Genomic DNA, 20,922 nt, shown 5'->3' with positions numbered 1-20,922 from the left:
CTTGAACTCGCCCTGCCGGCTGTCGCGGAGGGGCGAGGGGTGAGGAGAGAGGTCCGGGCATGGGGACTGGAGAGAGGTGCTGTTGGAGAGCAGCAGCGGGGAGCGGCTAAGGGGGGGTGTCTGGGGAGGAGAGAAGGGCTGAAGGAAACCAGGGGCCTGGGGGTCCCCAAGGCCTTTAGTCAGAACAGCTTCTGCGGCGGAACCCGGAGTTCTGATTAACCGGGTTCCGAGCGGGCCTCAGTCTGCAGTTGGGGTCGCCTCGCCGACCCCGGGGGTTCGCATAAATATGGAAGCGCTGGGCCCCCGAAAGTTCACACGCTAGGTCTGCACCGGCCAGTACCAGAGCCGCTTGCCGTGTAGGACAGCCCGAATCTGTGGCTCGCTATTTCCGTGGAGCTGCGCTGCCCCAAGGACAGCAGGTGTCAGATTCTACCCTAATTGTTTTATATTCGTTAGAGGATTTGAGATTTGATGTCCAAAACCCTATTGTGTACATGTTACTCTGCTTGTTTCATAAATGACAGAAGGCGGCATTAAATAAGTTGTCCAAATTCATTGTAGCCGGTGAGTAGTGGAGGTAGGGTAAGAACTAAGGCAACCTTGTTTCCAGAGTTCTGTTTTCTAAATGCTTTGTGCACGCTTATGTTTTAAGAAGAAGATCCGGAAAATGGCAAGGAGCATCAGAGTTTGAGGTTAGATCCTGGCTCCTGTCTCACTTAGTCCTTACTAGCTGACGACTCTTGGCAAGTTGTTTAACCTTTCTGTGCCTCAGTTTGCAAATGTGTAAAACGGGGTAATACCTTACGTTTTATGGGGTGTTGAGAGAATTAAATAAGATAATGTGTGATGTATGCAAGGTACCACCACAGAATGTTTGACATCTATTAGCTGCAGTTGATATTCAACCCTGGTCATCTCTTTGCAGATTGACAGGTTAACTTTTTTTTTTTTTAAGATTTATTTTTATTTATACAAACACTGGAGTACAGTCAGAGGCGCGAGAGGGTGAGCGAATTCATCAGAGACAGAGCAGGGATCAGAACAGTCAGACAGATAGAAGACACTGCTGAGGGGAGCAGAGGTCTGCCCCACCATGTGGGTTTCTCCCTGGCTGGCGGGGAATTGAACCCCAGGCTGCAGAGGCCTCAGACAGTTTCACAGCATAGCATTCAATTGGCTGCACCACCAGGGAGGCTCTGACAGGTTAACTCTTTATCTTCCATTAAACCTTTGTTGAAAAGTCACTTCCTCAGGGAACTCTTCCTTGACTATATTTTCCTCTATCCTGCCCCAGGCCCACCACCCAGACAGGAAAGCGTCCCCATTTTATAGGTCAGGCAGCACAGTATATCTCTCCATCTTGCAATTTATCACAATTGCAATTTTACAGCTCAGTTTGATGCAATGCCTTTCCATTCGTAGACCATAAGACTATAGAAGACAGGAATATTGTCTAATTTGGGGGTCATCATTGTATCCTCAGCAATAGCATAGTACCCGACACATAACAGGAATTTCAGCAAATCTTTTGAATGGATGAGAGCTCATTTTTAGAATTCATTAAACATGGCTGGTTAGGATATCTTGAGGCTGGCTCCAGTTTTTCTTTGGTAAATATTGATGATTGTAGCACTTAGGCTCACCCTAGTACATTTGAAGCACTGTTCCTGGAAAATGGTAAATCCTCAGCAAGTATAATTTGTTATTATCAGTGCAACAGTTGGCTGACCTGCCCCTTCAAGTACAGGCTTTGAAAAGTTTCGTTTTAGAGTAGCTAACTGCCAGCAGTGGATAGGATACGTTTTTTAAACTCAATTCCCTTCATCCTCATTCTTAAAGACTTTTCTTCTTAATTCACTGACTAATTGAAACAGTTATAAGGACACTTAATGCAGACTTCCATCATTATTATCTACTTGTTCACATTGTCTGTATCCATATAATTTGTTTTCCCTTACTCTACATGAAATATCTTCCTGTCTAAAATCAGTTCCAGTTCTTTAGACATCATCCTCTATTTATCACTTCAGCACTTCTCCATTGTCCACCATATCATCGGATTTTATTCTCTTAGATCTATACCATGACATTACAAACATGTTATTTTATTATGCCTTTTTATTTGTTCAGAAGAAAATAAAGGACCTCCCGGGTGGCGCAGGCTGTTGAGCGCCACACTGTGAAGCTGTTCCGCAGCCTCTGCAGCAAGGGTTCCATCCCAGGTTGGCCAGCGAGAATCCCACAGGGCGGGGCAGACCCCTCCAGTCTCACCCGCTGCTCCCCTCAGCAGTGTATTTCGTCAGTCTGCCTCTTCTGTTCCCGGCTCTGCCTCTGGTGAATCCTCAGCCTCCCGCGCCTCTGGCCTGTAACCCATTTCTTGTATAAATAAATAATTAAAAAAAAAATAAAGCAACAAAAATTTAACTCTCCTTCTGTTTAGGTGCAGTGTCATTTATCTGCCAAAAATCGTACTTGCTGTCACCTATTTATGTACTGTTCCCACTGTAACCCTTTCTAGTCAGGCTTTTGTCCACATCTCTCCACCAAAACTGCTTTTAGGGTCACCAGCGCCTGAATTCAGATCCAATGGCTATATCTCACTTCTCACCTTAATTGACTTAGCAGAAGAATTTGGTGCTATTGGTCGCTCCAACCTCTTTAATACACTGGCTCAATGATAGTACTCTTGGTTTTCCTCATATCTCACGTTTCCTGCCTGAGTATATTTTGCTATGTTCTTTTCCTTTGCTATCTTTCTTCTTAACAGGCTCAATCTTGATCCACTTCTCTTTAGTTTTATTTGCACTCTTGTGATACCAAGTCTCAAAAATTTATGCTGATTACTACCAAATTTATATCTCTAGCTTAGACCCACTTATGCACATAGCCAGTTGCTTTCTTGATATCTTTCATGTCCAAAATTTAAGCCCCTGATTTTCTTTTCTAAATACTCTTTACTCCCAGCTTTTAGTATCTCAGTTGACAACCAATCTATTCTAGTCAAGCCAGAGGACTTAGAGGCATTTTTCACTTCACTTTGTTTTCTCACATTTCACATTTCATTTGTCAGAAAACCATGTTGACTTTATTTTAAAAATATATACAGAATCTTACAATTCCTTACCGCCTTCTATGCAATCACCCTGATCTAAGCTATCATCTCACCTAATCTCTTAGCTTCTAGCTTGGTCCCTGCTCCAAATTCCCCAACATAATGGCCAAAATGCTCCTTTTAAATGTGCCCAATATCTACTCTAAAATCCTTAAAATGACCTTATCTGCCCACTCTTCCCATTATCTGCCCATTCCGTCTATTCTCTGAATAAACTTATATCTTATTCAATGTTTGGACTTCTTTCCATCTTACTGCTTTCCCTCTGTTTACACTGTTCTTTTTCTGAAGAGGTATATGGCTAATTCTCTCATCTTATGTAAGGGTTTGCTTAGTCACCTAAGGGCTCCCTTCCCCTATAATTTATTTTAAATTTCATCCTAGTTCACCATCCCTAGCTTTTCCAGCTTCCCTTATCCTATTCTTTTTTCCCCATTTCACGTTTTAATGTACTATACTCTTAATTATTACTTATCTTCTTCCACTAGAAAGTAAGTTTCATGAAAGAAGAGCTTTTTTTTTTTGGTCTATTTTGCTCTCTAATGTACCCAGAGTGCCAAGAAAGGAGCCTAGTATATAAAGCATTCAAGAAATACAGATTGAATGAATGAATGCATTGGCAGGACACATGAGGGACTCCTTAGTAATGACCTAGTCCTTTTTGAATCAAAGCTGAGTTTGAGTATGGTCTAAGAGACTGGGACCAATTTGAAAAGGATGGCAAGTGAGGTTGAGTTAAAGTGAAATGTTTCTATATATAATAAAGTCCTTGCCTGAAAATCTAGAATGAAGGCAATGTGCTTTCATTACTCTGAACATGGTTTCTATTTTGCATGCTCTCTTATGAAGAGCTAGGAAAATACTAGTGAATATGTTTTCAGCAAGGCACATTTAATGTATTTAAGAAGTTAACACCATTATGAGAAATTGTGGACACAGTTGCTCTTGCCTTACCTTGTTAATCTTATTCAAAGCTGCCTTTTCTAATTTAAATAACAGTCATTCTACTATAAGTTTTCTTTATTTCTTTCATTGTGTTCTTAATTTAATTACTGGTATAGTAATTAACTATGAAACCTGTCCTACTTTAGCATTTAAGGATGTTTAACACACAACTGAATAATTACTAAATTCCTTAGAAGCAAAATTAAATGTATTTGTCTTTTTTTTTTTTTTTTTTGCTTTATTTGATTTGGTCTCAACTCACTTAACACATTTGTCAGACCTTGCTCTTAGAACAGGAACCCAAATTTGACCATTTACAAGTCAGGAAGAAAATCTTTAACACTATTTTTTTTTAAAGTGTAGTAGCATTGAGTATGTATGTGTGTGTACATATATATGTATATATGTACTGAATACTATTGTCCAATAAAAAGTATATCGTATATATCTTTTATTATTGGTATTATTGTATGGAATTTTTGTTTAAGCTTAAGTACTTTTATTTTCCCTGTGTATAGTAGGCCGAAAATAGAAAAGAACATGGAGACAGATATAATTGCAGATCTCCGATGCAAGCTAAAAGAAGTTGAAGAAGAGCGACTAAAAGCTGCACAGTATGGTTTACAACTTGTGGAGAGCCAGAATGAATTGCAAAATCAATTGGACAGATGTCGTAATGAAATGATGAACATGACTGAGGTAGTACTCTAGACTCTGTTCACAAAGCTGTGTTTAAATATTGACAGTTTGTTGTTTAGCAATTAATATTATTTTATCCTTTTTCTGAAGATTTTAGATACGGTTTCTACCTACCCCGAATCCATAAGAGGAATGAACTAAATGAATTCCTAATATTATTTTCCAACCCATTGTGTTTGAAATTGAAAAATCAAGTTGCTCTCTTTACTATGTATTGGATTTTAGATTTTGTTTTGTCTATACTTTCCCTAGGTGACCTCCCTTATTGCATAGCTCTAGATAATACTTATATGCCCCATGATACTACTCCAAATCCTTTTAGTTCTCCAAAGCCTAGACTTGGACCCGCCCACTTAGGGACCTCTCAAACATAAACAGTTGATTCCCTGCTCACTAATCTAACATTCATTTGCAATTTTCTTTTGCTTACTTGGTAAGTATAATAATATTCATCCAGTTGTTTGAACTAAAAATCGAAGAATTTTGCACAATATCTTTCTGATCCTTATTTCTCATTTTTAATCCATGAGTATTCTCTAAGAACTTGACCTACAAAGCAACTCTCTATGCTATTGTCACTCTATTCCACACCACCGTCATCTCTCCCCTAGAGTCCTATGGTAGCCTGCTTCCCTCATTGCAATTCATAACACCCACTCTTCACACAGTAGCCAAGTGGTCCTTGAAGTGTATATAAAAGAATTTGTCATATATCAGCTAAAAATATGCAATGGCTTCCAATTTTGTTTACAACAGAATCCAAGTTACTTACTTGGGTTTGCAGATCCCTGTAAGATCTGACCCCTCCTGACCTGACCTCATCTTAAACTGCTTACCCTTGTTCAGCCTTAACACCAGCTGTTGACCATCTGAGTTGTTCATTTCTCACTAACATGGATTAAATCTTCAACCTTCAGTTTTCTGTTATAGTTTCAACATAAGCCTCCTGTGACTAAGTTTTATACACTTGCAGTCACTAACTGTTAATTCTCTGTGTTGCTAATTATCTCTAGATTATAAGCTCCATGAAATAGCAAATTTTGTTATCTTCACGGCTTTATCCCTGATGTCTGACGATATTTATTGAAATAATAACTCAGTTTTATTTCGTTAATGCTCAGTAACATTTAAACTTAGATCTCAAAATTTAAATATAATGGATAAAATCACTAATGTCAACCCTTTTCTTCTCAAATAGTACTATTCTTAACCCAGAACTCATTGTCAAGTCCTAAAGGCAAAGTGAAGATTACAAGTACCTCTAAGAGTAAAATTAAAACTGTGCTATATTAAATCATTTTGGGAAATAAATTGTCAAATATGTGCTTACTGAGTAATTAAGCTTCTCTTTGCATTCTTTTAAAATAGCATGACTTTGGGGGAATAATCTGAATATTTCAGGTCTTATTTATTTAATCTAAATTTATTTTACCTTACTGATATTTTATTAAAGCCTGGTGAAAATTTTGAACGGCTACCCTTTTTATCTTTAACTTCCATGTTAATATGCAAAAGTTCAATACTTTCGTTTCACAAATGTGTTCATTCAAGTAGTCATTTTGAGAGCATCTCTCAGATGACTACATCTGAAAGTAAAGTTAGTCTAGTATTTGTGTTTATACTTAATTCACTCTTTCTTCATTTAAGATTATTACCAACAAAATTATTCCAGATTTAGCATGTGTTAACTTAGCAGCAAATATGTGAGACAGGATTGAAATAGTTGAAGGTGAGAACTACCTATATGTGATGGCTTTAAGTCACTTTTATGTAACTGAATTATAATTGAATCTGTTTTCAGAATTATGAACAAGAAAAATACACTCTTCAGAGAGAAGTTGAGCTCAAAAATCGAATGTTAGAAAGTTTGAGTTCTGAATGTGAAGCTATTAAACAACAACAAAAAATGCACCTTGAGAAATTAGAAGAGCAGCTGAGCAGAAGCCATGGACAGGAAGTGAATGAACTAAAAAATAAGGTTTGGATATTCATGTATTTCAGGAAAACAAAATGTTTCTAGCTTGTGCAACCATCTGTTAACTTTAAGTGGCAACCATTTTCTTAGTACCATCTGTGCAGATTAGCTGAGATCAAGGCCTCCATCATCTTAATGTTGGGAGTGGGAACACAAAGAAACAAGAGTTGACCTAAGGGATTTGTACAGTGTTGTGTAAATAACATTCTGCTAATTAAATGAAATTACTTAATTTTAGTAACTGGATATTTGTTTCAGAGTTTTAGTTTAATAACCTTGCTTATGATGCTTATAGTCTCTTAGGAACAGTAGTCCCCCTGCTTTCACTGCACCTAGCAGTGTGCTTTCTAATACCACAAGAAAGTAATAGTTTCTTGTAAATTAATGTACATTAGAATTGATACCTTGTAGAATTGATACGTCGTATGTTCCAACTGTTATAACAACTCCATATAGGAGTTATCATTATCTCCATATAACTTATGAGAAAACCAATGTTTTAAACAGATTGAGTATGCTGAACAAAATTACAGTGCTGGCAATTTTCAGTTAAGATTTGAATTAAGCCTGTCTGATTGCAAAGCCTATAATCCTTGTAAGAAACTATTCTTAGTCTAATGACACATTTTGGCTCTATTTCAAGTATAAATACAAAATAATTGTTCAGTGATTGTCCATTCCCTTTTGGCATACCCATCTTCCCAGTGCATTCAGGTTACCTCTATTTCTAAGGCATCCGAACTTTTATTGTGGCTCCTCTTTGTATAGATTCCATACTTTTCCTGGCCCCTCTCTACCAAAACTTGCCCAACTTTTGATCTCTTTTTTCTAAAGTCTGCTTTGCAATTTTCAACATCTTTTTACATCTTTGTACCACTTATACTGTTACTTAATTTTCATTAAATACTTCTTTATTCTAAGTAATTAAATTAATAAAATTACATAGTTGAGCTTTTTTTTTAAGTTGAAATGAAGTGACTCAATCTTGAAAAGGAACAGTATTTGCATGTGTGCATTATTGGTGAATTATGTGAAAATGAAATCTATGATTTGGGTTATTTTAGTAGAATTTCAAGTTAATGTATTTATTTTTTTCATTTAGGTTTCTCTTCAACCGCTATCTCAAGAGCTTTTGTTGTTAGAATTTTTTCCCGTTCCACCAAACTGCACTCATACCCCTATCTTCCTCACTGCTCCTGAATGTTTTACATACTCAATTTCACAGTTAGGTCCTTACAGTAACCTAGTGATTGTAGGTACAATCATTTACCAACTTTACATATGAGGACTAGAACTGGGGCAGGATTAACGTAGACCTGACCATACAGCTTCATGTTTCTGCTGAAAGTTCTCTCTTTAAGCTGTTATTTTTAGTTTTCCAGGATTTGAAACTATTTGGCACCTCAGAAAGAATAGTTAAGTAACTTTGTTTAACTTGACTGTTTTCCAAAGTAGTTACCCTGCAGATACTGTAAATTACCTTTTGATATATGTGATTGTGTATTTTTTTTTCTTTAGATAGAGAAACTGAAGGCAGAATTAGATGAAGCTAGGCTTAGTGAAAAGCAGTTGAGGCACAAAGTAGAGCATCAAAAGGAACTCCTTTCTAGTAAATCAGAAGAAATGCGGATGATGTCTGAACGTGTACATGAAAGTATGTCTTCTGAGATGCTGGCCCTTCAAATTGAGCTTACTGAAATGGAAAATATAAAGGTAATTTTTATGGCATGTTTTCGCTGAGGATTTCTTCCTTTTTTCCCCATGTTTTTGTAATAATCCTGAAGAGCTAGTTTTAAGGCAGAAATATCTTTTGGCCTAATTAAAAAAAGTTAATTTTAGGTGGATTGCTTTGTGCATAATAAACCTTTACTTAGACTACATGATTATTTAAGGTATACTGCCTTTAGTAGAAGAAAGCTCTGGAAGATTTAGAGACATTTACTCTGAACCTAGTTGGTGTTATAAAAGCGCAATACAAAATGTCCTGTGAAAATTGATATGCATATGGATACAGTTTTTATTGTACATTAAGGTTAATTAAAGTCTTAAATTTATGGAAAAGAAAAACAATCTTCAGAACCTTTTATTTGGTTTTCTGTTGAAAAGTTTTTGTTATTTTATTCCTTATAATCTTTGACTAGTTCTCTAGTTTCAGTTTTGGGTGTGAACTACTGTTGATAAACTCTGGGAAACTATTGGCTATAGGGATTATTCTAGAGTGTTTCCTTTTTTCTCAATTCCCTTTGAATAGACCTCTCTCAAAGAAGAAGTCAATGAACTGCAGTACAGACAAGAACAACTGGAACTTCTTAGTACAAATTTAATGCGCCAAGTAGACTGCCTTAAAGAAGAAAAAGAGGAGCGAGAGAAAGAAGCAGTTTCTTACTATAATGCCTTAGAGGTATTATGATTCCTGTAATGCCATCTTTTTCACTTTATAATAAACTATTTTCATGTTAATCTAATTTCTATTAGCTAAACTGTTTTCTTTTGAATTCAGAAAGCTCGTGTAACAAATCAAGATCTTCAGGTGCAGTTAGACCAGGCTCTCCAGCAAGCCTTGGACCCCAATAGTAAAGGCAACTCTTTGTTTGCAGAGGTACTTACAAACATTCCATCGATTAAACTGGCATTTCATGTAACACAAGATAATTAAACTTGTTAATATTTTCTAGGTAGAAGATCGAAGGGCTGCAATGGAACGTCAGTTTATCAGTATGAAAGTCAAGTATCAGTCACTAAAGAAACAAAATACATTTAATAGAGAGCAGATGCAAAGAATGAAGGTACTTATCACCATCAAAGGTTTATTACCTATTTTCTATCAGCATTACATTATAAATATATTAGAAACATCTTTTCCTTCAAGAATGTACTTGTGTAATTATTTCTAGAACCACATGATTTTAGGAAAAAATGCAGTGTATTTGAATTGTGCAAAAGATCCTTTAATATTTTGTTTTTTTTTAAAAACAGTGCTGGAATAAAGATTTAGTAATAATATATTTAACATCCATTGACTGATCTAATATTTTAATAATTACTTACCAGCCTTACTGAGGAAGTGTAAGTCTTTCTTTGAGGGGGTGGGTGTGGAAGGAAGGAATTAAAAGATTTTCATTTTCTGCTATTAGCTAGTATCTTTTTGAACACAGCCCTAAGGTTCCTACTTCAACCAAAAATAGCTCACCATTCTTCAGTTCCCCCATAAGGCTTATTATAGAATGCATTTGGATATTCAGGGTCCCCTTTTCTTGAAGTTCCTCAAATCAAACATATAGGCCCTTTTAAAATATAGTTAAATAAATTTTAGGCAGTAATAGAAAAATGTAGGAGTTAGAAAGATTGTGTACTAGCTTTTAGAATCTTTATCCCTGGTCTATTCTGCCCATCTCTTCCATGGAGGGAACTAAACTAAATTGAAGATGTTCTTCCTTTCATTCAGGATGATGTGATTTACCAAAGATACAGGAAAGAGCAAGGAATAAAATTTGGAGTTAGATGAACTTGGAATTCATTCCTAGTTCTGTCATTTTCTAGTGTTCTGTGTGCCTTTGGACAAGTGTCTTAACTTTTCACAGTATCAGTCACCTTATTTGTAAAGTGGAGATGATAGGACCTGTCTTTTAGAGTTGTGCTGGAGTTAAATAAAAGCACAGTGATACTTAACCTACGTGAGTGTCAAATAAGGAAGTGCTGACTTACGAAAAAGTAGCTATGGCTTTTATTTGTAAGTATTTATTTCTAAGGACAATGCTGCTAGATTGACTGTCCAGTCTGGGAATGATTTCCCAGAAAATTTGTAAATTTGCTATTTGTTTTCTTTCTACTTCTGTTGAGCTACTATTATTAATTTCCCCATGTTCCCATGATAGCCCAAACTGCATTTAGAGGTGAGTGGCATTCTGAATCTCCTTAGGCTAAATGTGTCTAGCGTATAGATTGAGTAGGCACAAAAAGTAGATCCTTAAAAATGTTGAAAATCTTTTTTGTTTTTTGTAACCATACCTGCAACTTCATCTCATTCATTGCTTGCATTACTTAAAACTGTATTTAAATAATTGCCACCTTTTAGAACTCTAGAAATTTCTGAAGGCAGAAAGGAATGCTAGGTTAGCCATATTAGATAATTTCACTTTCATTGCTATGCAAATTAAGGTGGAGTCATAATTAGGTAAGTCAGTTGTTGCTCTTAAAAAATAAATGTTTTTTGAAGACTGTTTTGGTATTCTAGATTGCCTTTTACCTTTACTTTCTATTCTCATTATTTGTGAACCTTATGTTTGTGAACATGAATCACTTAATAATTTCCCCCACTAGTACTATTGAAGTTAATTGAAATTTTTGAGAAACCCCATGTTTATGGAGAGCATATGAGTATAGTACAACATTTGGCCAGACTTGTTTACCAGTTGTGTGGCATGTTTTCAGACTGTATCCATGCAGTTCAATTTTAGATTTCACAGAAGTACGTAATTGTCATGGACTTCCATTATCACTCATAAGTAATCAACGTAAGTACTCGAGTTAAGTCTGTAACTATTTTATGTAGATGTTTTCAAATTAGTAGATTTTAGAACTAGGTATGTGGCTAGTTTCCAAAGTGAGGTCAAGTAATATAGTATAAAATATGAATTTTACTGAAAATGTGGTTATCAGAATCTTCCTTTCCTACTCAACTTTGGGTACTGGGGGGTTCTTTTTTCCCTAGTTACAAATTGCTACATTGCTACAAATGAAGGGGTCCCAAACTGAATTTGAACAACAAGAACGGTTGTTGGCCATGTTGGAGCAGAAGAATGGTGAAATTAAACATCTGTTAGGGGAAATTAGAAATTTGGAGAAATTTAAGGTATGTTTAACACCTCTGAAAATCACAGCCACATTTTGGATTGAATATCTTAATACTTTTTAACTTCAGTAGGTTTTTTCCCCCTGGTGTTTATTTCATTATTAGAGGGACATCTCTTTCTCAAAATGCTGTGATTAAAGGATATGAAAGGAAATGCCAACATTAATATTTTAGTGAGAGAGATGTGGTTTCAAAATACTACCTTTTAAAAAAGTTTGCTTTCATACCTTTTTCCCCTTTAAACATGGGGAACGGCGTTCTAGAGACTATGTCTCAAATATACTGTTTCCTAAGGCATTTGTTCGCTTCTACTTAAAAAAAAAAAACACTGGAATTTCCAATGTGATTAAAAAGAAAAATAAAACTAATACAAGTAGGACTAGAGATAAAGTAATTTTGTGGGATAAAAATATATGCCAAGTTGCCAAATTAATGCTTTCTTTTAAAAAAAAAAGAAAAGCACCCAGAGCTCAACTCAAGATTCTCAGAGTCAGTATATCAATTCTCAAATTCCTTGATCTAGAAATGATTTTATATCCTATATATCTATGTCTGTATTTCTTCTGGATTTTTTCTTATTGGTGCTGTTGTGAAAACATAAACTATGAAAGTTAAAAAAAAAAAGGTAGTCAATTTTGCAAATCCTTTTTATTTTTAAATAACTCACATCTTAATATGAAATTAGAATTAATTTTTTTAACTTTGAGCAAGTACTTGTTATTTTTTCTTTTGACCACCTTTACCCACCCCACAAATCCTTACCTCTGGCAATCACCATTCTTTTCTCTGTATCAGTGAGGAAGGGATCATGTTCAGCGAAATAAGCCAGAAAGAAAAAGAAAAATACCGGATGGTCTCACTCATAGCAGGAATCTAGAAAACTTAAATAAGGGACCAGGAAAAAGAATAACTATAAGAAAGTAAAAATCAAAATCAACAAACAACTATGAACCAGAGACACTCTATGGGGGGTGGGGTGCGGGGAGGGGAGGAATTGGGGTCAAAATAAGGGGGTCACAATTGTATGGGGAATATAAAAATAAAATTTATAATTATAAAAATAAAAAAAGTCCACATATTAGAAATCATGGTATTTGTCTTTGTCTGACTTAGCACAATGCCCTCAAGGTCCATCCATGTGTTCCAAAAGGCAAGATTTCTTTTTTTTATAGCTAAATAATTTTCCATTGATGGACACTTAGGTTGTTTCCATTTCTGTATAATACTGCAGTGAACATGGGGGTGCACATACCTTTTCAAGATAGTATTTTTATTTTCTTTGTATAAATACCTAAAAGTGGAATTGCAGGAAAATAAACATAGGACACAGTTTGGGTTAAGAATATATGCTTTGGAGACAGATCTGTGTTCAGATTCTCTTCTCAGTTTATTTGCCTGTGGCATTTTAAGTCAGTTTCCTTATCTGTAAGAGAATTCTCACTCTTTCACCTATTTTAGAAGTTAAATGGATAGTGCTGAGCACAATACCTCCCTGTTATAAACATTCAATAAGTGTTGTCAAGTATTTAACATCTATTAATTTGTTATTTTAAGTAGTAAGATTTGTTGTTTTCTTTAGAGTTTATATGAAAGTATGGAATCTAAGTCTTCATCCAACTCTGGTATTGTGGAAGATAGCACCTATTACACAGATTTACTTCAGATAAAGCTTGACAACCTAAAGTAAGTATCTGGATTGGATGGGTAGAAAGATGGAGACTCTTGACTTGCTTAATGATAAATAGTATTAGTTACTACATAAATTTTTTAAGAATAAATAGCAATTTAAAATTTAGAAATTTACACGTGCATAAATGTGGAAAGAATGCATTTCCCCTTTATTTCCTTTAAAAATTCATGAGTTTTTTTTAATGTGAAAGTACAGTTGTTAAAGTTTATTTTAATTGCTTTTTGTTTCTTTGTTACTAAAAATCCAAGGAAATGTATTTAAACTAAGATATGAACTACATTTATTTATATACTCCTTTATATTTATTGGTTCTCTCTCTCTCTCTTTTTTTTTTAAATTAATGTAGCAAAGAAAATGAAAGCACTAAAGGTGAATTGTCCATACAAAGAATGACAGCACTATTTGAGAGCCAGCGGGCTTTGGATATTGAGCGAAAACTTTTTGCAAATGAAAGATGCCTCCAGGTTTCCCAGTGTGAAAATATGAAACTGAGAGCTAAACTAGATGAATTAAAACTGAAGTATGAACCTGAAGGTGTGCATGTCTAATATATTTTATTTTTAAAATCATAAGAACCTGAGAAATCATATCAAATTTTGTTCTTCCTACAGCTATGCAACTCCCATTATAAAGTAGTCTATGACAATGTGTCTGTACTAAATAAAATAAATTTACTGCTACAAGATGTGCAGAAACATTCAAAGAGAAATGCATACTGGGTGTACATGAATATAATAGGTATTCCTTTTGGTTATCTGTATAGTGGAATCTTGATGGTAGTGATTTTACCAAGAATTGCGGTATCTTATTCAGAAAGAGTTCAGTTTTATTGTGGCACTTGATGTTGGAGAGCTACCTTAGGGAGTTTAAACTTTTTATTTAAAAAGCCTAATAAAATGGTGATTTGAACAAGATAAGTATTTATTATTTCCCCTGGTGAAAGTCTGGAGAAAGCATTCCAGGACTGGTCACAGTGTCAGGATCCAGACTCCCTTTGCATTGTTCATCAGCATATATCAGCTTGAACTGAATTTGTTTATGCAGCCTTACTTGCCTACAAGAAAAGCTGAGAAATGAAATCTTCAGTTTCCATTGCTAGGTTCCCAGCTAAATCTTGGGGATTGTATTGTGAAGGATGATAAATTTAACAGATAACAGAGGATGACTAGCAAGTCTAATCACTGAAGTAGAAAATAATAGTCTATCCATATAGATTCTGCATTTTATGCACTGAAAAGCATGAATTTTACTGTATATGAGTTAAAAAATAAGAAGCTAAAAGAAAAATGTCAAAAAATGTGATGGTTCTTAGCTCAAAGTTAATGTTGATTTACATGTTTTAGGTTATAAATTTTCAGCGAGTTCATGCCCTGTGATGTTCACAGGTGTAAGACTATATCTTCATTATTGTCTGTGACTAGATGGATTCTCAGTAGTGGGGAGGTTGTTAGCAATAGCAGGGTTTCTTATAGTTTAAAAAGACTGCTTTCTCGTACTTTTCTCTGACTTGAATAGGCTCTCCTGATTAAGAATTACCCACTAGAAATTTCAAAGGTCTGCGAACTTACTTCAGCAACGAGACAGGACAGAGTGCAGTGAATCTAAATTGTGTGAGTTTCAAAGGAGCAGTGCAAGAGAAAGAGGAAATTTCTTAAAAACAGTGTAGGGCAGGAACAATGCTGCACATCTAACCATGTGTTAGTTCACTAACATTTTGATTTTGAAAATGAAAGACACATTGGTGTGGGGATAGTGAAAAGATACTAGAGCAATAAATTCACTGACAGTGTGTATGAACAGTGTGGGGATAGAACGATGTATTCGGCAATGGGGATGGAATACTATTGCAGTAGTCTATAATGAGGCATGCTATGGTTTGAACTGAGGAGAGATTCATGGTAGAAATACTTAGATTTTGACTGTATTTTTTTGGTGGGACAAATGGACCATATTCAGAGATTTTCATCTTTTTTTCCCCTTGGCACACAATACTAAATGAAGTGCAGGTGATTTTACTCTCCATTTTGCAGGCGAAGCAAATAAAGCTCAGAGAAGTTTGGAATTTCTCAAACTGCTCAAGCTGCAAAGTTCTAGTACTAGGGTTTGTTACTGGATTCATTTACTCTTAGCTGCTGTATCCTTCCTCATTTCCATGCTGAAATCTTATGAAGCCCCCTAATAATTTGTACCAGAATACCAAAATAAAATTTAGTTGTTCATTTCATTCCTAGAGCCAAATATATTGAGTTCCCAAAGAAAAATTTATAACCAGACAATCTTTAAAAGATAGTTAATGGACTCATTGAAAAGAAAAGGATAAAGATATAGATATCTTTATATTTCATATAAAGATAATGAAATAGATATATATATATCTATTTCAGTACGGAGATGAATAGGTTTTTTTAAAAGGATGGAAAAAAGGAAAAGGAGAAAATATAACTAGTTCTACCTGTTTATGTTGTGTCTTTGTTTTAATTTATTGACTTGGATATATTTTTAATGGTTTTCATTTTTAGAGAAAATTGAAGTGCCTGTACTCAAAAAGAGACGTGAGATACTGCCTGTGGGTATAACCACCCCTAAGGATGAATTTGCCAGCAGTGCTGTTGGGGAAGATGTTTATAGATTACCACTTCAGAAAGAGGAGGCCAAGTCCTGTCTGAGCAGTTTAGAAAATAACAACTTGCAATTAAAAAAGACAGTTCCTGTAAACACACCAGGAGTCATTTTCTCTCCTCACAAAAACCTGCCTATGGATATACAATCAGGAAAGGAAAAGAAATGTGTGACACTTATAGGAGTTCCAGATGACTCTGAAACCTTAAGTGAAAGAAGTGGAAACACGCCTAACTCTCCCAGGTCAGTGTCTTCTTTTGTTCAAAGCAGTGAGCAGACCTCTCCATCTCTTTTCTGTCGCTGCGTGAACTGTATTATCTCTTTCTTTGTCTATTTCCTTATTATTGCTTACAATATAATCCCCCAATTTCATATGCCTATGTTCAACTGTTATAAAACTTTAAGAAAGACTAAAGTGATTGCAAGGGGAAAGGATTCCTAAATAGAATGATTTTTTTTTAAGTTAGACTTTTCTGTTTCTTGAAACAGAAATACCAAAGGTCTAGTGCATCTCTAAATGTTTTGATTTGAATAAAGATACCAGTTTTTGCTTTTAGGGTTTTTTTTTTTTTTCCCCTGGTTCAAGAGTGACTGGAAAAAAAGTTTAACTTACCTTCTAAAAGGGCTGAGCAGTAGTCTAAGAAATTTGTGTCACAGAAAATTTAGGAGAAATATTTAATGATTTTTGAAACTTTATCTTAAGATTTCAAGGACAGATTTTGATACCTATTTTAATGTTTTACACTAAAACCTCAAAGCCTCTAGTTTTGCATACTTGAGTTTGTGACTTAAAAGCAGAAGTGTCAGCTGAACATGTCTGTCTGTAGGAATTTTTGTTTTCAGGGCATTATCCTTTAAAAAGTTCAATAAAGACCATAAGGTAAGAGAAAGGAAGTAGAAGGAAAAGGCAGGTAATAGTAACTAAAGGCAGGGTAGAATTGGGTGCTAAACACAAGTTCTGCAGGTGTACAGCAGGAGCATGACTAAGTAAAAAAGTAAATGAGGAACTTAGAAGGTAAAAAGATAATAAAAGATTAAAAATATTTTAGTCTGTATGCAATGGAGAGATCGATGGATTTAAAATAAGTATAAACATTAAAAAAAACTGATGTAAAGATTGCTTGGAATATCTAATGAAAGGAGGTATTTAAAATCATATATATATATATTTTTTTTTTAAGATTTTATTTTTATTTATTTACATGTACAAGAACTGGGGTATAGGCTCAGGGGGTGGGGGTAGGGGGATGTCAGTGAGAGGATTCACCAGAGACAGAGTAGGGAGCAGAACAGGTAGATCTACTTAAATACACTGCTGAGGGGAGAGCAGGTGTGACGATGTGGGTCAATTCCCTGGCCGGGGATCCAACTCTTGTTGTGATGGCTGCCTATTGCTTTATAGTGCTGAGACGTAACCCCTTGCGCCACCAGAGAGGCCCAAGATCCTATATTTCTAATACCAAGTGTTGTAAGCCATTATTACCTCAAGTTGGGAAAAAAGAAAGGTGCTGCTAGGACTCTATCAGTCTTAGAGGGGACAGAATAAGGTATTTTACTCTAGTGTACACTTGAATTTTTTTTAATTTATTTATTTCATAATAGAACTAGATGTAGGCCAGAGATATGGGGCGTGTGTGTGGGTGGGGGGGGAGGGAGAGAGAAAGGATTCACCAGAGACAGAGTGGGGAGAATAGGCTGATTTACTGAAATATGCTGCTAAGGGGAGCAGCAAGAAAGACAGGAAAGGTCTGCTGCACCATATGTGGGTTAGCTCCCTGGGCAGGGATAGAACTCAAGCCACAGTGGTGATAGTGCTGAGACTTAACCCCTAGGTCACCAGGGAAGCCCCCTGTACATTTGAATTAGAAGACATAGCACACTGTTGGTTAGACTTTCTTGTATGATTTGTCTGATTTTTCTTTAAGTCTTTACGGCTACTAAAGGTGGTATTCAACAATGAAAGCACTTCAAACATGTTAGCTGCTATTATTAAATAATGTAAAAGTAATGATTATTCTGTTCCTTGAATTTTTATTAAATTCAAGGAACATTTTATTAAGAAATTTATTATTAACATTTTATTAATAATAAAAATAATATTAACAATAAGTAATAAATTAATAATAAATATAATAAATTTATTTATTAAGAAATTTATAGCCTATAAATCACATAAAATAAAACTTGATTTTCTCAAGGAAAAAGTAACTTTAAATGATTGGAATCACAAGTGGGTGTGCATAGGAAGTGAATTCAACAGGTTATTTGTATATACGTGATTTGTTGTATACATGTGCTTGGCCATTGTATATTTCTGGAAATGGCTTTCCAGAATTGAGCAGTGCAGAACTTGCTATCTTTGTTACTACCTTCATTTCTTTTTCTGCTGTTTTTGCTTGAAAAAAATTACTTAAGCAAATGTATGTATGTATGTATGTACCTACTTGTTTGGCATAAATTAAGTAGCACATTGAAATTTTTTTTGTCTTGGGAGTTAAACAAATAAAATGCCACAAAACATTTGTTTTTGTGTACGTGTGAGTCCCATCTGCTAACTTAAGACTTTCCGTTCTTTTATTCTCTGCGTGATTAACTTAGACACACAATCCTGTGATAATATTGTAACAAGGGCCTCCCCGGTGGTGCAGCGGTTGAGCGCTGGGTTGCGAAGCTGCCCGCAGCCTCTGCAGCTCCAGTTCGATACCCGGCTGCAACCCGGCCACCGGAGGAGGGTCCCACATGGCGTGCAGACCTCTCCTGCTGCCCGCTGCTCCCCTCGGTCCTTCTGCCTGCTCTGCTACCTGCTCTGGCTCTGGTGAATTCTCTCACCCTTCCGTGCTTCTGACTGTACCCAGGGCTTATATGTATAAATAAATAAATAAATCTTTAAAAAAAAAATAGTAACAATAAATATGGGTTGTTTTGGTACCTCACTATTACATGCTTTATAAATTTATGATGGTCTTTCTAAAAAATATCTTAAGCTTTTAAAAATCATCTCACTACTGTTTATTCTTAAATTACTATTCTTGTCAAAATTCAGTTTTTTATTTTAATGAGACAGATAGACATATAGTCATACATACCATGTTATTTTTATCTTGAATTTGCCTTTTGTATGTTAATATTAAAATAGTGCTCTAGCATTTTCATATTTTTGTCTGGTGTGTTTATAATAGACATCCCATTATATTTTAATTCTTTAATTTAGACTTTGGTGTTATGTTTTATGAATCTTAGCTATAGTTCTTTAAACATTTTAAGAATCATTCTATAGATACATTAAAGATTCTTTTACAGAGGCAGTCACTTAGTTTGTTGGTGGTATTGAAGGGTTAACTACAATTTTTTTCCTCCTATACAAAAAGAAAATCATATCTTACTAGAGACCCATTATTGTTTCTTCTGTAATTTTACTTAACCACATTTGAATTTAGAGTGGATGCTTTAATGCCTGTAGGTTAGCTGCTGAATCAAGGCTTCAAACAGAAGTTAAAGAAGAGAAGGAAACTGCAAGCAAATTGGGAAAGGATACTTGTAAGAAATCACACCCTATTCTACATGTGTCTTCCAAATCAACTCCAGAGACCCAGTGTCCTCAGCAGTAAAGACTTTCCTTTAATGAGAGTGAGATACCACTTGCTCAAAAGGTTATTTTGAAGCTTAGTAAGATTGTCTATATCTGAAGTATACTATCTTATAAATTATTTCATTCTGCTTATTGCACCAGGAACGGGAATTTTCATGTGCTTTTACCCACTGTCAAAATTTGGTTGTGATTCTATCCAAAATTCCTTAAGTGAGGAACCTTTGTGGAACATCTTTAAATCACTATGAAAAAACTACTTACTGAATTACCATCAACGTATTGTTACATTGTGATGAATTTTAAAGCAATATTAATATTTACCTTGAGAACCATATATTTGAAAAGAACTCCGAAATCTTGAATTACTATAATTTTCCTATGTACTTTATTATGGCTTAGTTTTTCACTATGTTATAAGAATATTTGTTTAAAAAAAAAAAACTATTTCATTGTAGCTGGATTTTGTCAGTGTTTAAAGTGCCTATATTCATCTTTATGTTCATATTTGTGATTTAAATTTTACATCTCAGCATATGAAAAAGTTATTTTGAAATTTAAAATAAAATTGCAGTAATTTAGCCCTTCTATTTTCTTACTCTGCATAGATAACAGGATATGTTATCAAAATAGGTAAAGATGGGGAAAAAGAGAAAACACCTCAGAGAGGTAATTACTTGTTCAAAGGCCTAGGTGAAATGGGGAATGAAGTTAAAGAATGATAGAAGTTATTAACAGCAGAGTGTACACAATGCTATAGGAACAAAGATGGAACAAGGAATTGTCTGGAAACTCTGTATTTTTTTCATCTCTAAGACTACTTCATAGGTATCCTAAAGCCAAGGAAGAAAAGCATTACCATAGAACAAATTGTTGTTCAAAGAATAAAGGGAGAAAAAAATCATTAATTCTGCAAATTGAAGACTTAGAAATGACTGGGTATATAGGGCTTTGTAAAGCAGTAATAGTAAACTGAATTTGAAGTGATAGCTAGGAGCAAATTCATGAAGAGTGAGAGAGGCAAGATGGCAACAGATTGAAGATGCAGGGTTCTCTTCCTCCAGGCATACACACAAATCAGCCAAAAACACTGAAGGAAAACATGACTATCAGTCTATACATTAAAAGGATCAACCCTACTGAAAGGGGCAAGCAAAACTTTAAGTAAACAGTATAAAGTAATAATGCAACCCATAAGAGGGAGAAAGGCCTACTATAGCTACTGACTTGGGTACATACTAACACTGGGACTCTTTAGAACCAGCACTCCACTGAATAAGGGCGTGCATGAGCAGACACCCAGGAAAGAGGGTGTGTTGTGGGAGAGCTACAGAGATGAGGACAAGAGTGTGAACTGTTGACTCTGAGATCCATAACACAGAATAACTGGACATCCTTATAGAAGAGACTACTGCTGAAGTCCAGGCTGAAGTATCTGAAACAC

At 35.2% G+C, this 20,922-nt stretch overlaps 1 protein-coding gene across 2 annotated transcripts; it reads left to right on the top strand.

The window, feature by feature from the left end:
- Positions 1-4,594: 4,594 nt before the first annotated feature.
- Positions 4,595-19,500, top strand: SPDL1 (spindle apparatus coiled-coil protein 1; the record flags this gene model as incomplete). Of its 2 annotated transcripts, XM_084241738.1 has the most annotated exons (11): positions 4,598-4,756; positions 6,558-6,734; positions 8,250-8,444; positions 8,983-9,132; positions 9,232-9,330; positions 9,407-9,517; positions 11,443-11,583; positions 13,163-13,266; positions 13,620-13,807; positions 15,793-16,135; positions 19,353-19,500. In XM_084241738.1, 11 exons carry the CDS (start codon positions 4,598-4,600, stop codon positions 19,498-19,500), a joined length of 1,815 nt encoding a protein of 604 aa, XP_084097864.1. The 2 variants fall into 2 exon arrangements, with proteins under 2 accessions (XP_084097865.1, XP_084097864.1); XM_084241739.1 differs by lacking the exon at positions 19,353-19,500 and having other exon boundaries at positions 4,595-4,756; positions 15,793-16,334.
- Positions 19,501-20,922: the final 1,422 nt, after the last annotated feature.

This window comes from Talpa europaea (genome assembly GCF_964194135.1).
Source record: "Talpa europaea genome assembly, chromosome: 9".
NCBI classification, from domain to species: Eukaryota; Metazoa; Chordata; class Mammalia; order Eulipotyphla; family Talpidae; genus Talpa; species Talpa europaea.
This window is presented reverse-complemented; position numbering and strand designations above follow the sequence as displayed.